The sequence below is a fragment of the Lynx rufus genome, unplaced genomic scaffold (genome assembly GCF_022079265.1).
Source record: "Lynx rufus isolate CCGP_SWC_20201006 ecotype Redwood Valley unplaced genomic scaffold, mLynRuf1.p SCAF_24, whole genome shotgun sequence".
NCBI classification, from domain to species: domain Eukaryota; kingdom Metazoa; phylum Chordata; class Mammalia; order Carnivora; family Felidae; genus Lynx; species Lynx rufus.
This window is the reverse complement of record NW_025814839.1, coordinates 9,383,983-9,405,374: the sequence shown is the minus strand read 5'-3', so window position 1 is coordinate 9,405,374 and position 21,392 is coordinate 9,383,983. Positions and strand designations below refer to the sequence as shown.

The 21,392-nt window shown below is 39.2% G+C and overlaps 1 protein-coding gene across 3 annotated transcripts in view; it reads left to right on the top strand.

Moving 5' to 3' along the window:
- TAOK3 (TAO kinase 3) overlaps positions 1–21,392 on the top strand; it is a 179,873-nt gene that overhangs the window by 127,734 nt on the left and 30,747 nt on the right. For all 3 annotated transcript variants that reach the window (XM_047088041.1, XM_047088042.1, XM_047088040.1), the window contains exons 12-14: positions 2,729–2,896; positions 5,551–5,757; positions 18,421–18,555. In XM_047088041.1, the coding sequence (XP_046943997.1) occupies positions 2,729–2,896; positions 5,551–5,757; positions 18,421–18,555 (510 nt within the window). The remainder of the gene's footprint in view (positions 1–2,728; positions 2,897–5,550; positions 5,758–18,420; positions 18,556–21,392) is intronic.

Sequence of the window (21,392 nt, the reverse complement as noted above, 5' to 3'; positions counted from 1 at the left end):
TTTCTGTATTTAAACGTTTCAAGGAAATATACTTTCAAGAACAATGAAATCATTCTTTTTAAAGGATCTGGGGACCTTTTAGTTGTAAGGGTGTCAAGAGTAATGGACTTTGGAGAACAGGAGGAGATGGGGTTGCAGGCAGAGAGAACATGAGCAAAGGTATACAGGTATGAAACACATGTCATGAGTCAATAACTATCTAGACTGTACTATATGCATTGGATGGGAAAGAGGTCTAGGAGTGACTAGATTTGAGCCTACAATTACAACCATGAACCTGGCTGTAAAAGGCTAGACTTCATCATCAAGGCATGTTTTTTTTGTTTGTTTGTTTTTTGAGAGAGTGAAAGAGCGAGCATGAGCAGAGGAGGGGCAGGGAGAGAGAGGGAGAGACAGAATCCCAAGCAGACTTCTGCCGGCAGCACAGAGCCTGACTGGAGGCTCCAACTCACGAATGGTGAGATCATGACCTGAGCCGAGGTCAAGAGTCAGACGCTTAGCCCATTGAGCCACCCAGGTGCCCCTGGAGGCATGTTTTGAAGACTTTGAGTATATCAGTTTTAAAAGGCTTGAACAGGTTAAGGGCTTAATTACCTTGTGCAACAAGTGCAGGGCATTGAGAAAGAAGATGTTACGAGCAGAGTCCAGAGCTGTAAGCAGCTCACCAATGTCATCATGGATCCAGGCTCTTTCTATCTTCCTACTTTATCATCTTCAGCAGGTGGGTTTTATCTTCTTGGTCACAAAATGGCTCCTGCATCTCTGGGAAAAGTCTTTATCCCAAGAGGAGAAAGAAGGAAGGGCAGAGGGGAAAACACCCTTTCTTCAGGTGCCTTGCCTTTTTCTTCTAGAAAACAAGACTGCCCTCAGAGACTTCTGTGCCTAGACAGCGTCTCATTTGCCAGAACTCTGTCATATCGTTATTTTTTAAGTATAAAAAAGGCTGGAGTTCACGCAACCCTTTTGCTTTCTAGTGTTCACAGTAGATGAAGGCAAGGAAAAGAGGTTGGAATGGGAGATAAATGAGACACCAATGTCTGTTACAATGAGTGACACAATCAAACCCGTGTTTTAGAAAGATGATAGTGGTGATAGCCCACCGGAAAACAAACACCAAATGAGCAAACCTGAGTTGTAGCCCTAGCTCTTGCAGTAGCTAGCTGTGTAAGTCACCTAACCCCTCTGTGCCTGAATTTTCACACCTTGAAAATGAAAGAGCTTCTAACAGCTATTCCTGTTCTAAAATTCACTGATCCTAAATACTAGCTTGAAGTTTACTCAAAACCGATTTGCTCTTGTATAATTGCAAGCAGTAGAGGAGCAAAATAATTTACTTTCTCCCTTTCACTCTCATCTCGAAATATGCGGGCTACTCTTGCTTCTGGGAATGGTGTTTCATTTTCAGAAAGGACTCTTGGCAGAGGAAGAGATGTTTTATAAAAGCAAGAGCAAAAGCCACAGTTCCCCTGACAGCAAAGTCGGGGTGAAGAACCACAGGACATGTACGTGTTTTTCTCACAATGGCCCTACTTCTCTTTTATACCTGTTTAACTTAGGAAGAAATGAAATCCGTTCCATCATCTAGGGCCTAGCATATTATATCCCATTTACCCAATATCTTCAAATTACAATTTCACATAAGTGAATTTTCCGTGTAACTGAAACTTTTCCTTGAAAAAAACAAAACTTCCTCCCCCCACTTTTGATCATTTTCTGTGTAATCTCGTCAGAATCCATGATGTACTTTTCTGCCTTCTTAAAGAAAGCATAATGAACGTAATTTCACTTCTTGACGGCTCAGAAGCAGTAGTGTTTCGTCAACTCGTGGCATATAAAAGGACTGCCTGAGGAGCATTTTCCCCTTTGCAAAATAGCCCACAAACCTTTGTTCATTTTTATGTGGTTGGTTGGTAGGTGTGTTGGTCGTGGAATTTCTCTCTTTTTATTGTCAGGCTGCCCAAGAACTTTCAAAGACCGTTCTTTTTTACAACAAACAACCCTAGTTCTAACAGCTCTCCCTCCTCTATTCTCCCACTTTTATTCCCTCTTTCCAAACTGCTACAGACTGAGAAACCAGGAAACCATAATATGTGTAAAGATCACTGATAATATTGAAAGTGAGGGCTGTTTATACCAGGAAAAATTTATGGACTTTGGGGTATTTCTTTTCATTCTTCAGAGGCCCTTTTCCCTTATTTCTGGCTGTGCAGTTCTGTAAAGGGAAAATGAAGCTGCCAGAATTATGACCTCTAAATAAAGCTGCCATATTTTCACGCATATACTCTACACGACCACCAAAATAGAAAACAAAATACACACAGTCGTTTAAAAGGGGTATTGTGGAGTGGGTAGGAGAATTGGGGCAGATTATAACAATAATATTCTTGAACTCTACATCACTTCTACTTATATAGCTTCAGACTTGAAAGTTACAAGCGTCTAAAGTACTAGTCATTATCGGTTACATGTTAAAGTAAATCTCAAGAATTCTCAAGTAGACTCCAGGACAAACTCCACAAAATGGGGCTTGAGGAAGAAGAGAAAAGCATAGTTATCTCTTTATAAGATTTATACAAATTGAGAGGTTGTGCGAAATGAAAGTCGTATCTTGTTATTTCTGCAAAATCAACAGACCTGGTTATGTCTGTTTAGCTTTATAATGTAAATCTTGTGCCCCCAAATCTGTTTTCTCACTATCAGTTTCTATTTTTTCTCCTCCCTCAATCAGCATGATTTTGTTCGACGAGACCGGCCACTACGTGTCCTGATTGACCTCATACAGAGGACAAAAGATGCTGTTCGTGAATTAGATAACCTACAGTACCGAAAAATGAAAAAAATCCTTTTCCAGGAGACACGAAATGGACCCTTGAATGAGTCACAGGAGGATGAAGAAGTAGGTCCAGTTTATTATAGCAGGTGCTCTAAGAGTGGGAAAGTTCTAGACTGGGCACTTTGTAAACCACTTTAGGTGATAAAAATGTAATCGGTGCCCCGTGCCTCAAGAAACATGCAGAATTGCAAAAGAGACATTCGTAAAATAAGTCTTAAATAAGACAAAATATGAAAAACGTTACCGAGATATGTCACCATGCAAGGGTCATAGTGGGGAGAAAATAAGCCTGCTGGGGAGAATTAGTGAAGGTTGTATGAAGGACACGACATGGGTGGTTTTTGAGAGACAGGCATAGGGCATTTTAGACTCAGGAAAGTGCTGTACTTTAGGGAGATTATCCTGGCAACAGAGTGTAAGATGGGCTTGAATGTGTTACATTCTGTAGACTAGTCCATGCAAGAGGCAATAAGGGCAATGTTGGTGGTGGGGGAGGGGGAAGGAAGACTTTTGAGAAACACTGTAAAGGTAGATTAGAAAATACAGTGCTTCTCACTGAAAGTGACTGTGATAGATGAGGAGGAGTTTGAGGTGACTCTAAACATTTTAGCCTGGGTGAATAGACTATGGCAATACCAAGAACAGAGAAAAAGAACCAAGGAGAAAGAATGGATTTAGGGTGATTTCAGTTTGGTGATGTTGAGTTTAAGGTCCCAGCATCATATGCTGCTGACCTAGTATACAGATGAAGTTTTCAAAGGAGAGGTGACTTTGTGGTTTCTCATCAGATAACTTAAGAAGGATTTGTTGAGGCAAGGGTAAGGACAGTTGGGATGCCTGAATAGTGATGGCCAGCAGTTGGTTGGGAAATTCAAACCCAGAACATAAGAAAGAGGTCTAGGTAAAGGGTGCTTAGCTGGGGGTCAAGAGCATTATAATAATAATGAATGACAAGAGAGCCGTGCCATATAAGAGACCCTAAGGAACGGACATCACAGGTGTTCTCAGAGTCCACAACTTCAAGCAGCCAGTGTATCGGATGCCACAGAGAGGTCATGTTAGACAAGGACCAAAAACAAACAAACAACACGTTAACTGGGTTTTACAAGTAAGGCATTCTTGATGACCTTCATAAGAGCAGTTTTACAGGAATAGTTAGGATGAATAATAGATAACTGTGGGTTTGTAGAATAAATGGGAAGGGGGAAAGTAGAAACAGGGAAGGCTGGTTATGTTAAGATTCATAAATTTGGCTGAGAGAGAAAAGTGGCAAAGGGCAGTATGTAGAGAGGTATGCGAGCATGGGGCAGGCGTCTTCATGTTTACAGGCAGAGTGGAAGAAGTCAGGACAGAGGCATGGAAATTAGAAGAAACAGACATAGTTAAAGAAGCAGGATCTCAGGAAGTGCATGAGATAGGAGCAGGAATATTAGAGCCTTGAACAAAAAGAAAGGACTCCTCGGGCACCTGGTTGGCTCAGTCGGTTAAGCATCTGACTCTTGAGTTCAGCTCAGGTCATGGTCTCGTGTTTGTGAGACTGAGCCCCATGTCAGACTTTGCACTGACAGTGTGGAGCCTGCTTGGGATTCTCTCTCTCTGCCCCTCCCTCATGCACGCTCACTCTTGCTGTCTCTCAAATGGATAGGTAAACTAAAAAAAAAAAAAAATCTTCTTCCTTTAAAACTAGATAGAAAAGAGGAAAGAAATGAACAATGAATTTTATTTTACCTTTTTGATGTGAAAGAAAAAATAACAATTATAAAAATGAAATTCAGAAAACTGAATTGGACTATAAAATCTCTTGATTGCACATATACCAATGTTCCCCTTTAATTGGGAAAATAAATCTGTTAAACATGTAATGTGTTATCTACCATATTAAATTACCCAAATTACCTATGCCAGTGATTCCTTATATTGCCATGGCTAAGTAACAGTTCATTAAAGTTAGATACACACAGTATGACTCTCTGAAAATAGGATATTTTTTGGAACTAAGGTGCTCTAATTATATTATTTAATCTTATATCAAAAGATATCCCACTGTGATGAGTAAATTATATGTGCTGATTATTTTACCACTTCTCAAATAGTAGTCTTTGGAATAGCAGTGATGAATACCAGTATTATTTAACAGATATATTTAATAAGATTACAGAGGTATGCACGATAGAATTGCTTGAGGGAGGCAGAATTTAATTACCTATCCAGGACAGTAGAAATAGTATCCCTGCTTAGGCATGAAGTTATTCAATAGTGATTTGCCAAGGAGTATATTGCTTGTCGATTCTCTGGAAACTCTTTCCACTCTGTCTTAGTTTCCAAAGACCACCACCCTATTTGTAAATATGTACGGTCTTTATCTAGCACCTTGATTGTCCCTGAAAGTCTCTTACAAACCTGGCCTGATTTCTGCTTGCTGAATAGCCATACAATAATATGATCATTGCATCTGACAGGGGAAAGCCCTGGGATAGCAGCATTTGGGGCCTTATGACCCATGTCCACAATGGCCCCTGAGGAAGGCATAGAAGTGAATTTGAGATGTCTGAAAATGGGGGGGAGTAGTGGAGTCACTGCATAAAAAGTTTATCTTGGCAGATTTGGCAGAAAAGCAACTTGGCACTGCAGAATTGAGTGTGCTTAATAGCTTAGTCAAGGAATTGGGACTTTATCTCTAGTCATTTTTTTTTAACCCCCATGCCCCATTTTTATAGGACAGCGAACATGGAGCCAGCCTGATCAGGGAAATGGACAGCCTGGGCAGCAACCATTCCATCCCAAGTGTGTCTGTGAGTACAGGCAGCCAGAGCAGCAGTGTGAACAGCATGCAGGAGGTCATGGAGGAGAACAGCTCTGAGCCTGTCTTGATGCACGATGATGAAAGCCCAGTCAATTCCAGTTCCTCTGTTGTGCCCAAGAAGGTAGGTTTCGGTTCCGTGGTACCCCCCGCAGCTCTAGGCTTTACCAATCGTAGTGAAGCCAGCTCAGGCCGCTTAGCATCCAGACATGTCAGCGTTCTCTTTCTACAACTGAAATATGGGACTAGACCAAGCCCTTGATAGTTCTCTTACAGTAAAAAGGTAACAAAGGACTCTGCAAGCTATAGCTGGGCCTATTTTCTTCGTCTTCCTCTTGCTGCTCTGATGTCTACCATCATCAATAAATAAAAGTAAATAAATCCATAGCCTCCAAGTCAAAGAAATTGATAAAATCCTCTCTAAACCAATAACTTTAATGCTGTACATCTTTTTAAAAAAAATTTTTAATGTTTATTTATTGTTGAAGGAGAGAGAGAGCATGAGCGACAGAGGAGCAGAGAGAGGGAGACACAGAATCCGAAGCAGGCTCCAGGCTCTGAGCCATCAGCACAGAGCCTAATGCAGGGCTCGAACTCACAAGCCGTGAGATCATGGCCTGACCCAAAGTCGGACGCTCAACGGACTGGGCCACCCAGGGGCCCCTAAAACTGCAAATCTTAACAGCTTCCTGAGTATAATCCGTTGGTTGTACCCTTTCAGAAGTATGCTCACGGAAGTTTGTTTCTTGGGGCGCCTGGATGACTCAGCCTGTTGAGCGTTCAGCTCTTCATTTTGGCTTGGGTCATGATCCCAGGGTCATGGGATAGAGCTCCACGCTCAACATGGAGCCTGCTTGAGATTCTCTGTCTCTCCCACTGCCTCTCTCCCCTGCTTGCACCCTCCCTCTCTCTCTCTATAAAAATTTAAAAAAAAAAAAGTTTTTTAATAAGTATGTTTCTTAATGTATATTCCCAAGATACCATTTGTTTTAGATACAGTTTCTATTCTTTTCTGTTGTTCTCAGATTTATTTCTAATTCTAAAACTAGTTCTGTCAGCTGAAATATTCTGACTTTTCAGTGAATAATTCTGTTTTTGTATTTTTACTTTTCCAATTAAAGATTCTCATTTCATACAGGATTATCATGTTTCATAAGTTGAAGCACTTCATAAAAAAAAAAAACATAAAGTTCCTTTCGGAGCATTTTCTATGAGTATTTCACAGAATTACCAATAATTCTTTGGACAGAGTCCCAAAAATGTTTTGTGTGACTTTAGGTAAATAGTCCATAGTGTAGAATTATAAAAAAGAATCCTTTTTTATTTTTCCTTGTAAGGTGTGTATGTACTTATTTTAATAAATCTCAATAATTACACCCTAATTCCAGTGTACTTAGACTTCAATTGGTGCATTTTCCTGGGAAGGAAAAGGAAATTGAACAGGTAAGGATGAAGGGCAGGAGAAAATACATTGGTCCCTGGTCGTAAGTAGTGAAAGGATACACATCTATTTTCTAAACTGATTAACTTGGGGCGCCTGGGTGGCTCAGTCAGTGAAGCGTCCAGCTTCAGCTCAGGTCATGATCCCGCAGTTTGTGAGTTCGAGCCCCGCATCGGGCTCTGTGCTGGAAGTTCGGAGCCTGGAGCCTGCTTTGGATTCTGTGTCTCCCTCTCTCTCTCCCCTCCCCTGCTCACCCTCTGTCTGTCTCTCTCTCTCTCTCAAAAATAAATAAACATTAAAAAAACTTTTTTAATAAACTGATTAACTTATTCATTTATCTGACAAAAATTGGTGAGGACCTCTACTGTGTGCTAGGAACTATGGTAGGTCCTGTGGATGTATAGGAAATAAAACTGACATGGTGCTTTCATGAAACTTACTGTCTCTGGGGGAGATTAGGAAAATAACTGTGCAAATAACTATATCATGTAATTATGAAACTTCTGCTCTGGGTAAAAGGATTTAGTCTATCAGGGAGTAGTGGAAAGACTACCTTATGAAGTGACATTTAAGCTAAAATTTCAAAGATAAGTAGAAGCTAGCTAACTTGGGGTGAGACAAGGAGGTGAGTCAGAAAGTAACAAGTGCAAAGGCCCTGAGACAAAAAGAACTTTGTATATTCAAGGAAGAGGGAAAAGATCAGAGAGGTTAGAGCTTGGTGAGCTATGTAAAGAGTGAATGGAGTCCAGAGAGACAGCAAGGACCCTGATTATCAGAAAGCCATGGAAGCATTTTGAAGAAAGGAGTGATACCAGACCAAAGTAGAAATCCACTAAGAGTTCAGCATTGGCAGCCAGCTCTCTTTGAACATGGGCAAGTGACCCTATATTTGAAGGGTAGAAAAGAAGGTTTTGCTGGAATCTCTTTTTGGAAGGAGCTATCATGAATGCTGACAGATTTGGCTCTCTCCCTTCTGTTCCCTCTGGGGCTCCATGGGTACAGGGATGAAAGGAAAAGGATTTCCACTGGATCCAGGACCCCTCAAATGAGAACAGTATTAGAAGATACTACTAGTGGGGCGCCTGGGTGGCGCAGTCGGTTAAGCGTCCGACTTCAGCCAGGTCACGATCTCGCGGTCTGTGAGTTCGAGCCCCGCGTCAGGCTCTGGGCCGATGGCTCAGAGCCTGGAGCCTGCTTCCGATTCTGTGTCTCCCTCTCTCTCTGCCCCTCCCCCGCTCATGCTCTGTCTCTCTCTGTCTCAAAAATAAAAAATAAACGTAAAAAAAAAAAAATTTAAAAAAAGAAGATACTACTAGCATAGTCAACAAGAAGGAAAACCCTAGTCTTGAACTTATTGGGGATTTTAATTCTAATTTTTGTGTGATGGTACAGAGCTGTCTTATGATAATACAGGTTTTTCAATATTTTTTTCTCTTGCATGGTGTAATCACTTAAGGATAGATGTTAATTTATATTCTGAAATAGAAGGTAGTTGTATTTGATCCATACGAAATGTTTGTCAGGAATAATTTAAGTTATATAATGCATTTCTATTTTATTATGAAATAAATATATAGAGAAAGTGTGATGGAAGAAATTTAAAAAACATTTGCAAATAAAACTGAATGAATTAACTTGAAAATATAAGCAGGCTAATCAAAAGACAACATGAACAGAGTAAAAAAGCAACCCACAGAATATAACAAAATATTTGCAGATTATATTTGCAAATCTAATGTTTGCTTATCTAATATTTGCATATCTAATAAGGGATTGATATCTATAATAGAGAGAGAGCTCCTAAAACTCACCAACCAGGGGCACCTGGGTGGTGCTCGACTCTTGATGTCGGCTCAGGTCATGATCTCACAGGTTTGTGAGTTTGAGCCCCGCATGGGTCTCTGCACTGATAGTGCTGAGCCTGCTTTAGATTCATATTCATTCTCTCTCTCTCTCTCTCTCTCTCCCTCTCCCTCTCTCCCTCTCTCCCTCTCTCCCTCTCCCTCTCTCTCTCTCCCTCTCCCTCTCTCCCTCTCCCTCTCTCCCTCTCTCCCTCTCTCCCTCTCTCCCTCCCTCCCTCTCTCACCCCCTCCCTCTCTCTCTCAAAATAAATAAACTTAAAATGAAAAAACAAAAACAAAAAAATTCAACAGCCAAAAAACGAACAGCCCAAATCAAAAATGAGCAAGGACTTGAATAGTCATTTTTCCAAAGAAAATAAAAACCATAGCACATGAAAAGATGCTCAACATCATTAATCATTAGGGAAATGCGAATCAAAACTACAATAAGATACCACCTCATACCCATTAGGATGGCTACTATCAACAAAACAAAAAATGACAGGAATGGACAAGAATGTGGAAAAATTGGAATCCTTGTGCACTGTTGATGGGAATGTAAAATGGTCTAGCTGCTGTGGAAAATAGTATGGTGGTTCCTCAAAAAATTAAAAACATAATTACCACATGATCCAACAATTCTGCTTCTGGGTATATATCCTCCCAAAATATGAAAGTAGTATCTAAAAGAAATGTCTGTATCCATGTTCATAGCAACATTATTTATAATAGCTAAAACATGGAAGCAACCCAGCGTTCATTGATGAATGAAGAGATAAGCAAAATATGATATATGCATACAGTGGACTATTATCCCACCTGAATGAGGAAAGAAATTGTGTCACATGCTATAACATGGATGAACCATGAGGACATTATACTGAGTGCAATTTGCCAGTAATGAAAAGACAAACACTGTATGATTCTACTTATGTGAGGTATTTAGAGTAGCTAAAATCATAAAGACAGAAAGTAGATTGGTGGGCGCCAGAGGCTGGGCTGAAGGGAGAAAAGGAGAGTTGTTTAATGGGGACAAGTTTCAGCTTTACAAGATGAAAGAGTTATGGGGATGGATGGTGGTGATGGTTGTACAACATTAGAAGTGTATTTAGGAGCCCCGAACTGTATACTTAAAAATAATTAAGATGGTGAATTTATGTGTATTTTACCACAATAAAAAAGGGGGAAAATATAAGCAGACAATAAAAGTAGAATATGTTATATATGAAAACTTAGTGTTAAATATGATATTTCTTCATGAGACCCATTTAAATCCTATACCTAGGCTTAAAAATACATCATTTTAGGGGCATCTGGGTGGCTCAGTTGGTTAAGAGTCCGACTTTGGCTCAGGTCATGATCTCGCAGTTGGTGGGTCCAAGCCCCATGCTGGGCTCTGTGCTGACAGCTCGGAGCCTGGAACCTGCTTGGGATGCTGTGTCTCCCTCTCTCTCTGCTCCTTCCCATTCATTCTCTGTCTCTCTCTCTCTCAAAAGTAGATAAACATTAAAAAATTTTAATATGTATATCATTTTAAACACAATAGAAATAAAAAAGTATTCAGAAACTTTATATTTGTTGGTATGCTTGAATTCCTAAAAGTTTTCCACTTGGGAACATGAATGAAATAGGATTTTAAGTTCTCAATAGAAAATTTTATGTAATGGATTACAGGAATAAGGAAACTAGTTTATAATTCTGTCTGCAACTGTTAGTGTTATTTTATGTCACAAACCTCTCTGGGCCTCAGTTTCTCCATCTGTAAAATCAGGAGTTGTTCTGTGTGGTTTCAGAGATCCCTTCCAGGTCTTAAATTCTATGTTTCTTTTCCTGTAATCTTTAAAGAAGCAGATCTCTAATGTGACTTTTAAGCTATTTTGTAAAGAGGTGCCTCGGGAACAAGCCTCATCCATACCTCCCCCAGGACAAGGCCTGCTTTTATACCTTACATTTTATGTTTGGATTTCACTTGAAAAGGAGGATTTTTCTAAAAGCCACTGTTCTGATCAGTCCCTCCTTCTTCATGCAGACGGCATAGTGGTGACACGTAGGTACAGGTAACATTTAGGTCACAGGTTGGATTCTCTGGGAAGCAGAGCTGAGACCATTTCATGCAGCAATTCATTTGCTTATTAGGAGTTTCCTTGGGGATCAACACCTGTGGAAGAGAGAGAAGGGCGCCGCATTGGGCAGAGGGCAAAGTTGAAGTGAGATGGCTCCCAAGGAGCTCTGGGGCTAAAATGACCCTTCAGAGTTGTCCAAACTAAGCCAGAATGGCTGTGCCTTGTTACCCTCACGCAGATCAGTCATTGAACGTGAGCGCCCTGGGAAGGGTATGAACTTGCACAAGGCCGCTCTCTGCAGCCAAGGCAGCCCCTAAATGGACTGACAGCCCAGGAGGATTCTGGCAGCAAGTCTTTTCTTAGAGGGGAATCTAGGTGGTGCATTTCGGAGTCCACCATAATTTGTGACCACAAAGAATGTTTTTGAAAGGAAGCGGTCAAACTTGTCTTACAAAACATTTACCAGTTTTGTTTGGGTTTGTGACCAGAATCTTAGAAAAACCTATATATCACTGAATTACCATATTACAGTGTTTTACCCATTACCTCATTATCCTATTTTCTTTTCTTTTTAATATTTGTCACTATCTAATATCATGTATTAAATTTTTTATCTATTATTTCATTAGTAGAATGTAAATTTCATTAGGGCAAAGACTGTGTCTGCCTTGCTCCACAATGTATCTCAACACCTAAAACAGTGCCTGGCACAGCACAGGCACTCAGTAAATAACTACAGAATGCAAGAATGAACAAATAAAAAAAAAACAGGGGCACCTGGGTGGTTCAGTCAGTTAAACATCTGACTTCAGCTCAGGTGATGAGCCTGCTTCGGATTCTCTGTCTCCCTCGCTCTCTTCCTCTCCCCGGCATGTGCTCTGTCTCTGTCTGTGTCTCAAAAATGAATAAATGCAAAAAAAAAAAAATTAAAAACACACACATACACACACACAGGGAATGAATTAATTGCCAGAGACTAAACATCATGCTATTTTGGTTCATTGAACATATGGATTAAAAGGGTTAAATAATCTTAAGTATTATCTTTATGGTTTAAAAGACTTGAGTGAAGAGCATTTCTCCAATAATTATACTCCAGTAATTAGAACAAACTTAATAAATATCAAAATACACATTTGTGTCCCCCCCACCTTGATTGTTACAATCAAGCAGGCATTATCCTAAATTAGTCAAACTGTAGATATGGAACAGATTACCGTTTTATATAGGAAGTAAATTTACTTTTAAAGGCCATGTGCAACCAATAAGAGTATGACTTGCAATTAACTGCTCTGCCTCCAGAATAAAGATGCCCTGATTTTAGCAAGATGGTTCTATCACACATCAAGCCCCAAAAAATGTAAAGTGGGACACCAAAAAATTTCCTTTGACGTTAGAATTCCAGGTTACTTCTTTCTCTCCAGTCCTCACCTTGAATCTGGTCTTTCCCAGGCCCTGAAGGGACCCTAATCTAATCTTCCCTTTGAGCACAAATGATTTGATAAGTCTAAAAGTATATTCTGACAAAATAAACTTCAAGCATTTCTTTCGTTTTCCCTTGCTAATGTTGCCACCCTGCTCTTTCCAATAACAAGAATAATCACTGGGGCGCCTGGGTGGCTCCATCGGTTGAGCGTCCGACTTTGGCTCGTGTCATGGTCTCAGGGTTCGTGAGTTCGAGCCCCGCGTCGGGCTCTGGGTCGACAGCTCGGAGCCTGGAGCCTGCTTCGGATTCTGTGTCTCCCTCTCTCTCTGCTCCTCCCCCACTCGTGCTCTGTCTCTATCAAAAATAAATAAACATTTTAAAAAATTAAAAAGAAAAACAGAATAATCACCGTATCCTAGACTGTTAGCTCCTCAAGGGCGTCTCTCTTCTCCTACCACCCAGCACAGTGTCTGTTACACAGTAAGCATTCAATAAACAGTTTGTGAACTTTTACAGGACACAACTCTACGTACACCTCAGTTTTCAATTATTCCCAAATGGCTCCAGGACAAACTCTCAATCCAGATTAGGTGTTTCGCTGTCACCTAGCCTGCTTCTCGGCCTCTACCCCACTCCTTAAAATCATTGTGTATGTAGCAGTAGCAAACAGATTTTAATAGCATTCTAACCAACAAAATCTATTCAGTTTTCCAATTAAAAGGTACACTTTTATTTTGTTAAAGTCTAAAGTCACTTACCTTTGCCTGCTGCCGCCTTCTATTAATATAGATCATAAGATTTTAATATATTAAAGTATTCGTTTTCAATTTATTATATTAGACATGCCTAATGAACTCTAATCATCATGGCCCCCTTTTAGGTATTATTTTAAAAGATCATTCTATCTTAATTCCTAAAGTTTTATTTGCCCTTTTTCCTATTAGTCGATGGTAGTTCTTTTTTTTCTTTTTTCCTCTTTTTTAAAAAAAGAACAGCTTTCACCATTTTTGTGGGAGGGAAAAAAAAAAAGAAATGTCCTTGAGGGGATAGGATGTTCTAGTTTAATTTTCACTTGCTTCAGTGGCCTTTCCTATTATTTTTGCTGAGGAGAGGGGCGGGTTCTTTGACTCTTCAACTCACATTTGGCAAAGTAAAAGTAAATTAACATATGAAGGTAATGTTTCTCAAGCAGGGCAGTCATACAGACCAATCTCTATGGTAACATCTTTATCCTCAGCACGCTAGTCATTTTTGCTCCTTCGTAGCCACCCTCCCAGGTTGAAGAGAGCCTCGTCCATCTTCTTCCCTTCCTCCAGCCCCGGCTGTTGATAGCTACAACTGCTCATGTAGTAATTGAATAATTTTGAAATGAACAGAAACAAAAGGCATAGTAGGTTTGCTGATCCCTTCTGCACAGCGTAAAAAGTGTGGGAGTCTATAAAAAAGCTTCTCATCATCCGATAAAAGCCATTTTTAGATCCTCTTCCTGCCCCCATGTCAAGGTATGCTTGTGTGTCACTATTTTATGACTTCCTTAGAGTACAGAGTGGCAGGTTTTTACGAAATACAGATTCGAATTCTGTTAAATAATATAAGAGAAAATGTCATTTTCTCAGAATCTTCTCAGACCTGATTTCTTCTCAGACCTATATTCTTGAGCTCATTTATTCAGCAGACATTTCCTGAATGCCTACTAAGTGTCAAGCACTAAGGAACTGCTAGGGAGACAGAGTTTTCAAACCACATTTGCTGTCTTCAGAAAGCTCACAGCCTCACACACAGACACACAAGTAAGTATGTGATAGTATGATAAAGATATACCCAAAATACAACAGAGTCCAGAACAGTGGTTTCCAAGAGTTGATTTCAAGTTAACCTGGAAACTCTAAACAAGTGACTACACCATGAATCTTAATTCCAGAAGCATAAATAGATAACTTAGAGAAAAACTTTTAAATAAAAGTAGAGCCCTCTGTCCAGGGTATAATAGCAAAGTTTGTGCTTCATGCTTCATATACTTGACTATATTGTATAAAAGTTCAATTCTTTTTACTAATGATTTCGAACAAACGTTATGACAGCTTTTTTTTTTAATCTGAAAAAGTTTTGTTGTTTTTTTTTTTTTTTTTTTTTTTTTTTACAGTGAAGGAACGTTATAAATTTACCTGGTTAACACAGATTTATTTAAAACTGGTCCTCACCCATATTGGTATTTCAAAGAGCAATTTTGTTTATTCCCAGATGATACTGTGTTCAAGATAAATTATAAACAAGGCCTATGATTTATTTGTCTTGGTAAAATAGAATATGATATTTGTTCTTTTTTTTTTTTTAAGATTTTATTTTTAAGTAATCTCTTCCCTCAACATGGGGCTCAAATTTACAACCCCATGATCAAGAATCACATGCTCTACCGACTGAGCCAGCCAGGTGCTCCGATATTTGTTCTTAATCTTCTAAAAATCATTATTCAACATCAAAGATGTTGCCCCTCACGTTATTTGTAAATAATATACATCAGTGCCTAACTGCATTAATTAGCAAATTGTCCCTTTCCATTATTAATCTTAAAATGTGTTCAATTCAGAAAGTTTGGGAGTCAGATATGGTGGTCATTTTCGGAGGGACTGCGATTTGAAGGGACAGTATAACCGATAGACAATACACCCAGTAAAGTTGATAGTTTAATTTATTTGTACTTGCTTCTCAAGTCACATTTCCCTCATTTCAAAATTGCTTCATTGTTTAAGTTGTCTTCAGAATTTTAAACTTGTTTTATGCAATGTAACTGAATATTTTAAAATTCATTTATTCATTCATTGGGACTCAGTCCGTGGAGCATGTAACTCTTGGTCTCAGGGTTGTGAGTTCGAGACCCATGTTGGGTATAGAGATAATGTAAAAATAAAATCTTAAAAAAAATGATTTAAATTCATTTTCTTATGCATTTGAAATGGATATCCACTAGTAGGCTAAAATTTTACCTCATTTTGTGGTCTCTTGCATAACATTTGAAGACTTTTAGTGTGGTGATATGTTATGAAGCTGCTGTGAAAAACTAAGAGTACTTTTAAAAATGAAAAAAAATTTAAGCTGAAATAAAGAATTATACTGTTGACATTATTTAGTATATTTGAAGTAGATTAAAATTTTAGACCTATTCTCAGACTAGCTTTTAAAATAGTATTATGTTTAAAATATACCTTAGTGGGTTATTGAATTAACTACATTTTAACTAAAATCACTATGATTTCAAGTCTTAACTTTCCTGGTGTATCCAGTTTAAAAACTTAGAAAATATAATGTGAGGGGCGCCTGGGTGGCTCAGTCGGTTAGGCAGGCGTTCCACCTCGGCTCAAGTCATGATCTCACAGTTTGTGAGTCCAAGCCCCGCGTTGGGCTTTGTGCAAACAGCTCAGAGCCTGGAGCCTGCTTTGGATTCTGTGTCTCCCTCTCTCTCTGCCCTTCTCCTCCTTGCACTCTCTCTCTCTCCCAAAAATAAATATTAAAAAAAAAATTTAAGAGGCGCCTGGGTGGCTCATTCAGTTAAGCATCTGACTTCAGCTCAAGTCATGATCTTGTGGTTCCTGGGTTTGAGCCCCACATCGGGCTCTGTGCTGACAGTTCAGAGCCTGGAGCCTGCTTCAGATTTTGTGTGTCTGTCTCTCTCTTCCCCTCCCCTGCTCGCGTGCGCACACTCTCTCTCTCTCTCTCTCTCAAAAATAAATAAACATTAAAAAAATTTTTTAATTAAAAAAAAGAAATATAATGTGACTTCTAATTTGCTAATAAGCAAGGTCCTAACCCACACGTGTTAATTTTTATCTGAGAGAAGATAGACTAATAGTAGTAAAATTATACACATTTGTGCGTGAATATGTTTCACTTTATTCTGTTCAGCAAACAGTGTAGATTCTGGTGTCACTATTTACCTTTGTAAATCAGGTTATTACAATTTGAAACTTAGCTGCTACATCTCAGTCAGTTTACTTAATGTTAGCTAATTAATAATCACCAAAACTTTGACTTCTTAAGCCCTCCTGTAAAACCACAGGACTCCACCTCATCTGTCTCATCTGCTTAGTGGCAGTTAGAAGCTCCTTGTTTTTCTGGGACTGTAATATTAGGATACACGTAACTTACTAATAAACAGTCAGCAATGTGAATGGCGGTAGATCCCAGTGCCTTCCTCTCTAGAACCTTAAACCTAGTGCGTACATCCCAGTCTCACACCTGATCTCTCTTTGCCCTATAAAATAAGAGGTTAGATTTCCTGGGAAATAATATAGAAAAGTTTTAATTGGCCTTTCAAGGTTTTTTTCATATAAATCTCAAAAATATGGGTTGAGATATATTTTTAACCTATAGTACTATCTAATAGAACTTCTTGCAGTGATGGAAAGGAACTGTATCTGCACTGTTCAGTATGGTAGCCATAGTTAGTGGCTACCTTGAAATATAACTGGTGTGACCTGGGAACTGAACTTTACATATCTTATAGGACAGCACAATGGTAGCATATCCTTGAATTTGACATATATGTCCCCAATGGCCTTACAGGTCCCTTCATTATTTAAAAACAAACTAGACCTCAATACAGTAAATTGAAAAAAAAAATCTCTAGATATAGATGTAATGGCATATACCTTCCCAACATTCTGGAGCATTCTAAATTTATAAAAGGAAAAAGAAAATCAGCCCAATGGTAAATTTAATCTTGGCTCTTGGCTTTTACATAAAAACCTGAATATAAAATTTAATTTCCCTCAAGAATATATGTGTCTTGACTTTTCAAAATTTTAGACTATATAATAAAATTTCGTGTTTTCTAAACCTCTTCAATTTTTGTTTTCTGTTGAAAGAGGAATTATTTAAAAAAAAATTCAAATAGTCATAGACAAAATGCAAAACCGACTTCTCACAAAAGAGAAGTGGATTCTCTTAAAACCCTAGGACAATAAGGGAATTAATTTCTCCTTCCCCTCCTGAACATGTACTATTTAAAAATCCCCCATGGTTGTACATGTTTTTGAGCTATTATTATAGTATCTTTTTCCCTGAAGGGTTAGAGCTACTTACTGACTGACCACTCCATCTTTTATAGAGAAAAGCATCACCCTTTGAAAGCATTTTCCCCTTTAAAACTCATTTAAATTACATTTAAGAAACATCCATTATTACCCTTCCAGGGAATGTTATTTTTCACTGGGCGTTACACCAAGATTAATCATCTCTGCCTATCAAGAAGCACAGATTTGATTAAATCAGCCAAGGGCATTAAATCCCAGCCTCACTCACTCTGGTGACCATACCGAGACTGAGTTGAGGAAGAATTTGTGAAAGTATCATTTGGTTGAAATTGCATGCCTGTCTCTTTAAATCTAAAAAAAAATCCTTTCAGAAGCTGTAGAGAGAAGGTGCTAGAACTGTGTACGATCATGACTGGAAAGCAGGATCCCTCAGTGACTGCCGAATCTTCCCAGCACAAGATAGAGAGGCAGTTCAGCACAAGCCTACACTGGTTCTAGGCAGAACGATGATCCTACCGAACAGATCTCAAATAAAATTAAATTGAGAAAGCAGATCTTTCAAGGGAATGAGGCGGAGGCTCGCTTTTATGTTAAAAGCAACCAGCATCCTCCTTGCTAGACATGGACATGACATTTTTAAAGGAATTATTTGGTTACAGCGTTTTAAGCAAACCGTTCTAAGGAGTCTGTACATTGCATTGTTTTTTCTATTCTTTTTTTCTTTTGCATATATGTAATTCTGGAGGTAAAGAAAAAGCCTGCCAGGGATTCAGAAGGCATCCCACTAGCGATCAGCTGACATTCCTAACTGAAGGCTGCAATGTGTTGCTTATTCATTTTGTACCGTGGGAGCTGCGGGGACTAGCAGAGAGCTAAACTATGCATTTCAAACAGCAGTGCTTGTGCAGAAAGAGGGGTGAGAGAGAGGCAGCCGGCGAGGAAAGAGCACAGCTGGACTTTCTCCTTGTTTTTATCCATTTCTGCAGGATCATGTATTCATAAGGGATGAGGCGGGCCACGGCGATCCCAGGCCTGAGCCGCGGCCTACCCAGTCAGTTCAGAGCCAGGCCCTCCACTACCGGAACAGAGAGCGCTTTGCCACGATCAAATCAGCATCTTTGGTAAGCAAACACCCCTCTACCCACCTTCCCTTCCTTCCCCTCCTCCCCATCTGGCAGCCTCTCGCCCTCCCTGAGCCTCTCTCGGCTTCATGGATGGGAGGAAAGGAGTCAAGAATGTTTTCTCCCTCCTAATAATTTTATTCATTTTAGAAAAAATCTGTTGGCATGGCAACCTGATCTCAGATATTTTAGCATTATCTACGGCATGGAAAAAAAAAAAACCTGTGTGTGTGTGTGTGTGTGTGTATGTGTGTGTGTATTTATATATGCTGTATATGCAAAATAAAAGGCCTTTGAGATGAAGTTGCTAACCTATCCGATTTTTTAAAAGCTATTTGTCTTTTCATTGAAATAATAACGCTAAAAAATTTTTTAAAGGTGTTTGATGTATGTGTATGCAGGGCACTATGCTTCTTTTTGTATAGATGCATGTGTGTCTGTAATGTATACACACACATCAAAAGATAAAACACAATATATTTTTTCAAATATATCATTGCTGGTTAATGGATGTAATTGTAGAAAATAAGATACTAGCTTCCCAGGGCCGAGTTGCTGGTTCGTTCTGGTTCATTCATTTATTTATTGCAACAATGGTAGTGGCTGCACTTCCCCATTTAACCCCTGAAGAATTCCGTGGCACCAATAAAGCAAGAAGGGCTTTGTAGGAGAGGATAGGGGTGGTTGTGGAAGAAGGGATACTGTAGGATCCTTCAGCATTTTTACTATTGCAAATGTGATTGCTGGATGCCCTTGTAGTAGCAAAAGGGGTGTGTGCTGGAAGAGTTAGTTTTCATGCCTCCTCCCCTTGGCCCCCCACGCGTGCGCGTGCGCGCTCACATACTCACACACACACACACACACACACACACACACCGCTTCACCCTTGGCACTCTAAACTCTCTTTAATCTTTTGCTTCTGAATCTCACTTCACGGCCAAAAAATTACTGAAATATTCATTGTTTTGCCCAGATTGATGCTAGAGGTCACATGGGCAGAAAGAGTTAGTGTGTACTGCCTGGCTATTACATTTAGAACCTATGATGACATCATCCGAGGCCGACCCAGAAATTGTTTTTCTTGTCCTATTTTTTAAACCTGATTTCCACTTTTATCTCTCAAGTCTTTCAAAAGCTTCGATTATCTTTGGAATGGATAATGGATTATCATCTTAAAATAAATAAATAAATATAAGGAAAATGGAAGTTAAAGCACATACATATGGCTGTGCCTGCTGCTGTCTAAAAGCAAGCAATTTAATTGAGACTCCTTATCAGTAAGCCTGCCTTTAAGTTCCTTTGTGTAGAAGTTTCTTGTAATCTCCTTAATGGACAATTTTTCATTTAAATGAATGTTATACTGTGTAATAGAGATCTAAAAATGTCCATTCTGTGTTTGCTAATGATTGCTAAGCACCTAAAAGACATGCTTTTGAGTCTACATAAAGCATCATGAATTTATTAATAAATGGCTTCATGTTGTGATACCTGACCAAAAAAATATGTTATTTATGTAATATTATTACTTACCACCGACTCTAGTGAGACTTGTATGTCTATCCAGACATGCTCATGTTGAAATAAGAGGAGAAATGGTGAACAGCCACTGAGACTCAGAGCACCAGAAGCAGGTTTTGAATATGAAACAAACATTATACCAAGTGGATTTCCCCCCGTCTGGGACAGATTCTCTCCTTTTGTCACCTGCCACACCCTCATTCTCACATCACATATTCATGACCTCTCCTACCTCCGAGTGTGATGTTACTACTGCCATGCCACAGTGATCTGAAGTTCACATTTGTGCCTATCAGCCATCGCAGTCGTCTTCTCTGCTTCCCTACTTGGCCACCTCAGGACTATGGGCAAAGTCCTCAGGAACCCCTCTGAATCCTATAGGCTTCCTAGTGCCCAGACAGAGAACAGCTGAGATCAGTCTCTGATGGACTTTGGATTTGCTAAAAGGCTCCCTGCCCCTATATTAAGTGAAAAACTGAGTAGCTGATAGGCTGTTGCAGTAGCCGCAAGATAAGTTGTTGTATGCAGAAAGCCCTCTCCAAATGTAATGCTTTGGGGGTCATGGTGGGATTGATGGAAGTTTATTAGAGGTCAGTGGTATTTGCATCCAATGGTTTTTAAAGAAGAAAAATGAATGATTAGAAGGGGAAAGTGGTATGAAAGTCGTTACACAGTTCCATGTCTCATTTTGGACAATCTAATTATTGGTATGGATATTTCAATGTATCTTACCAAGTACTACAGTTCTACGACCTATGTTGTTTTGAAGGTTAATTCCAATAGTCCAATAGGAATATATAAGTCAGGACACTGGAATATCAAAAAGAAGTATCCAAATTTTAAGAGTAGATCATGAACCCTACTGCTTTTCATGGATCTCAGCTCAAAGGAAAAGGACTAAAGTTACTTAAATGACATAAAGGTAGGAGCAAGATGCTGAGAAAATGAAAGTCCAGTATAACAATCAAGTCATTGTTGAAACCTCCCTTCACTTCCCATGATTGGTAGCAATACTATGTTGATTGATTGATTTTGGTTTAACTCTTTACAGTCTTCTAAATAGAAGTGCTGGCAAGTCACAGAGTGATTCAAAAGTGAACAGCAAAAAGAAAAAGGAATTTAGAAATTATTTTTTCAATTAATACCTAAATAAATAGATAATGAGTTTATATTTCAGACAGACTTGCAAACTGACAAAAAATTTTATATTCATTAAATTTGTTTTATCAGCCTACCTCTTCTACATAAACCTAAAAGAGGCCTACACCTGTGGTTTTTGCCCTTGGCATTTTTTTGTACATTGTGCTTTTGAATGGGGT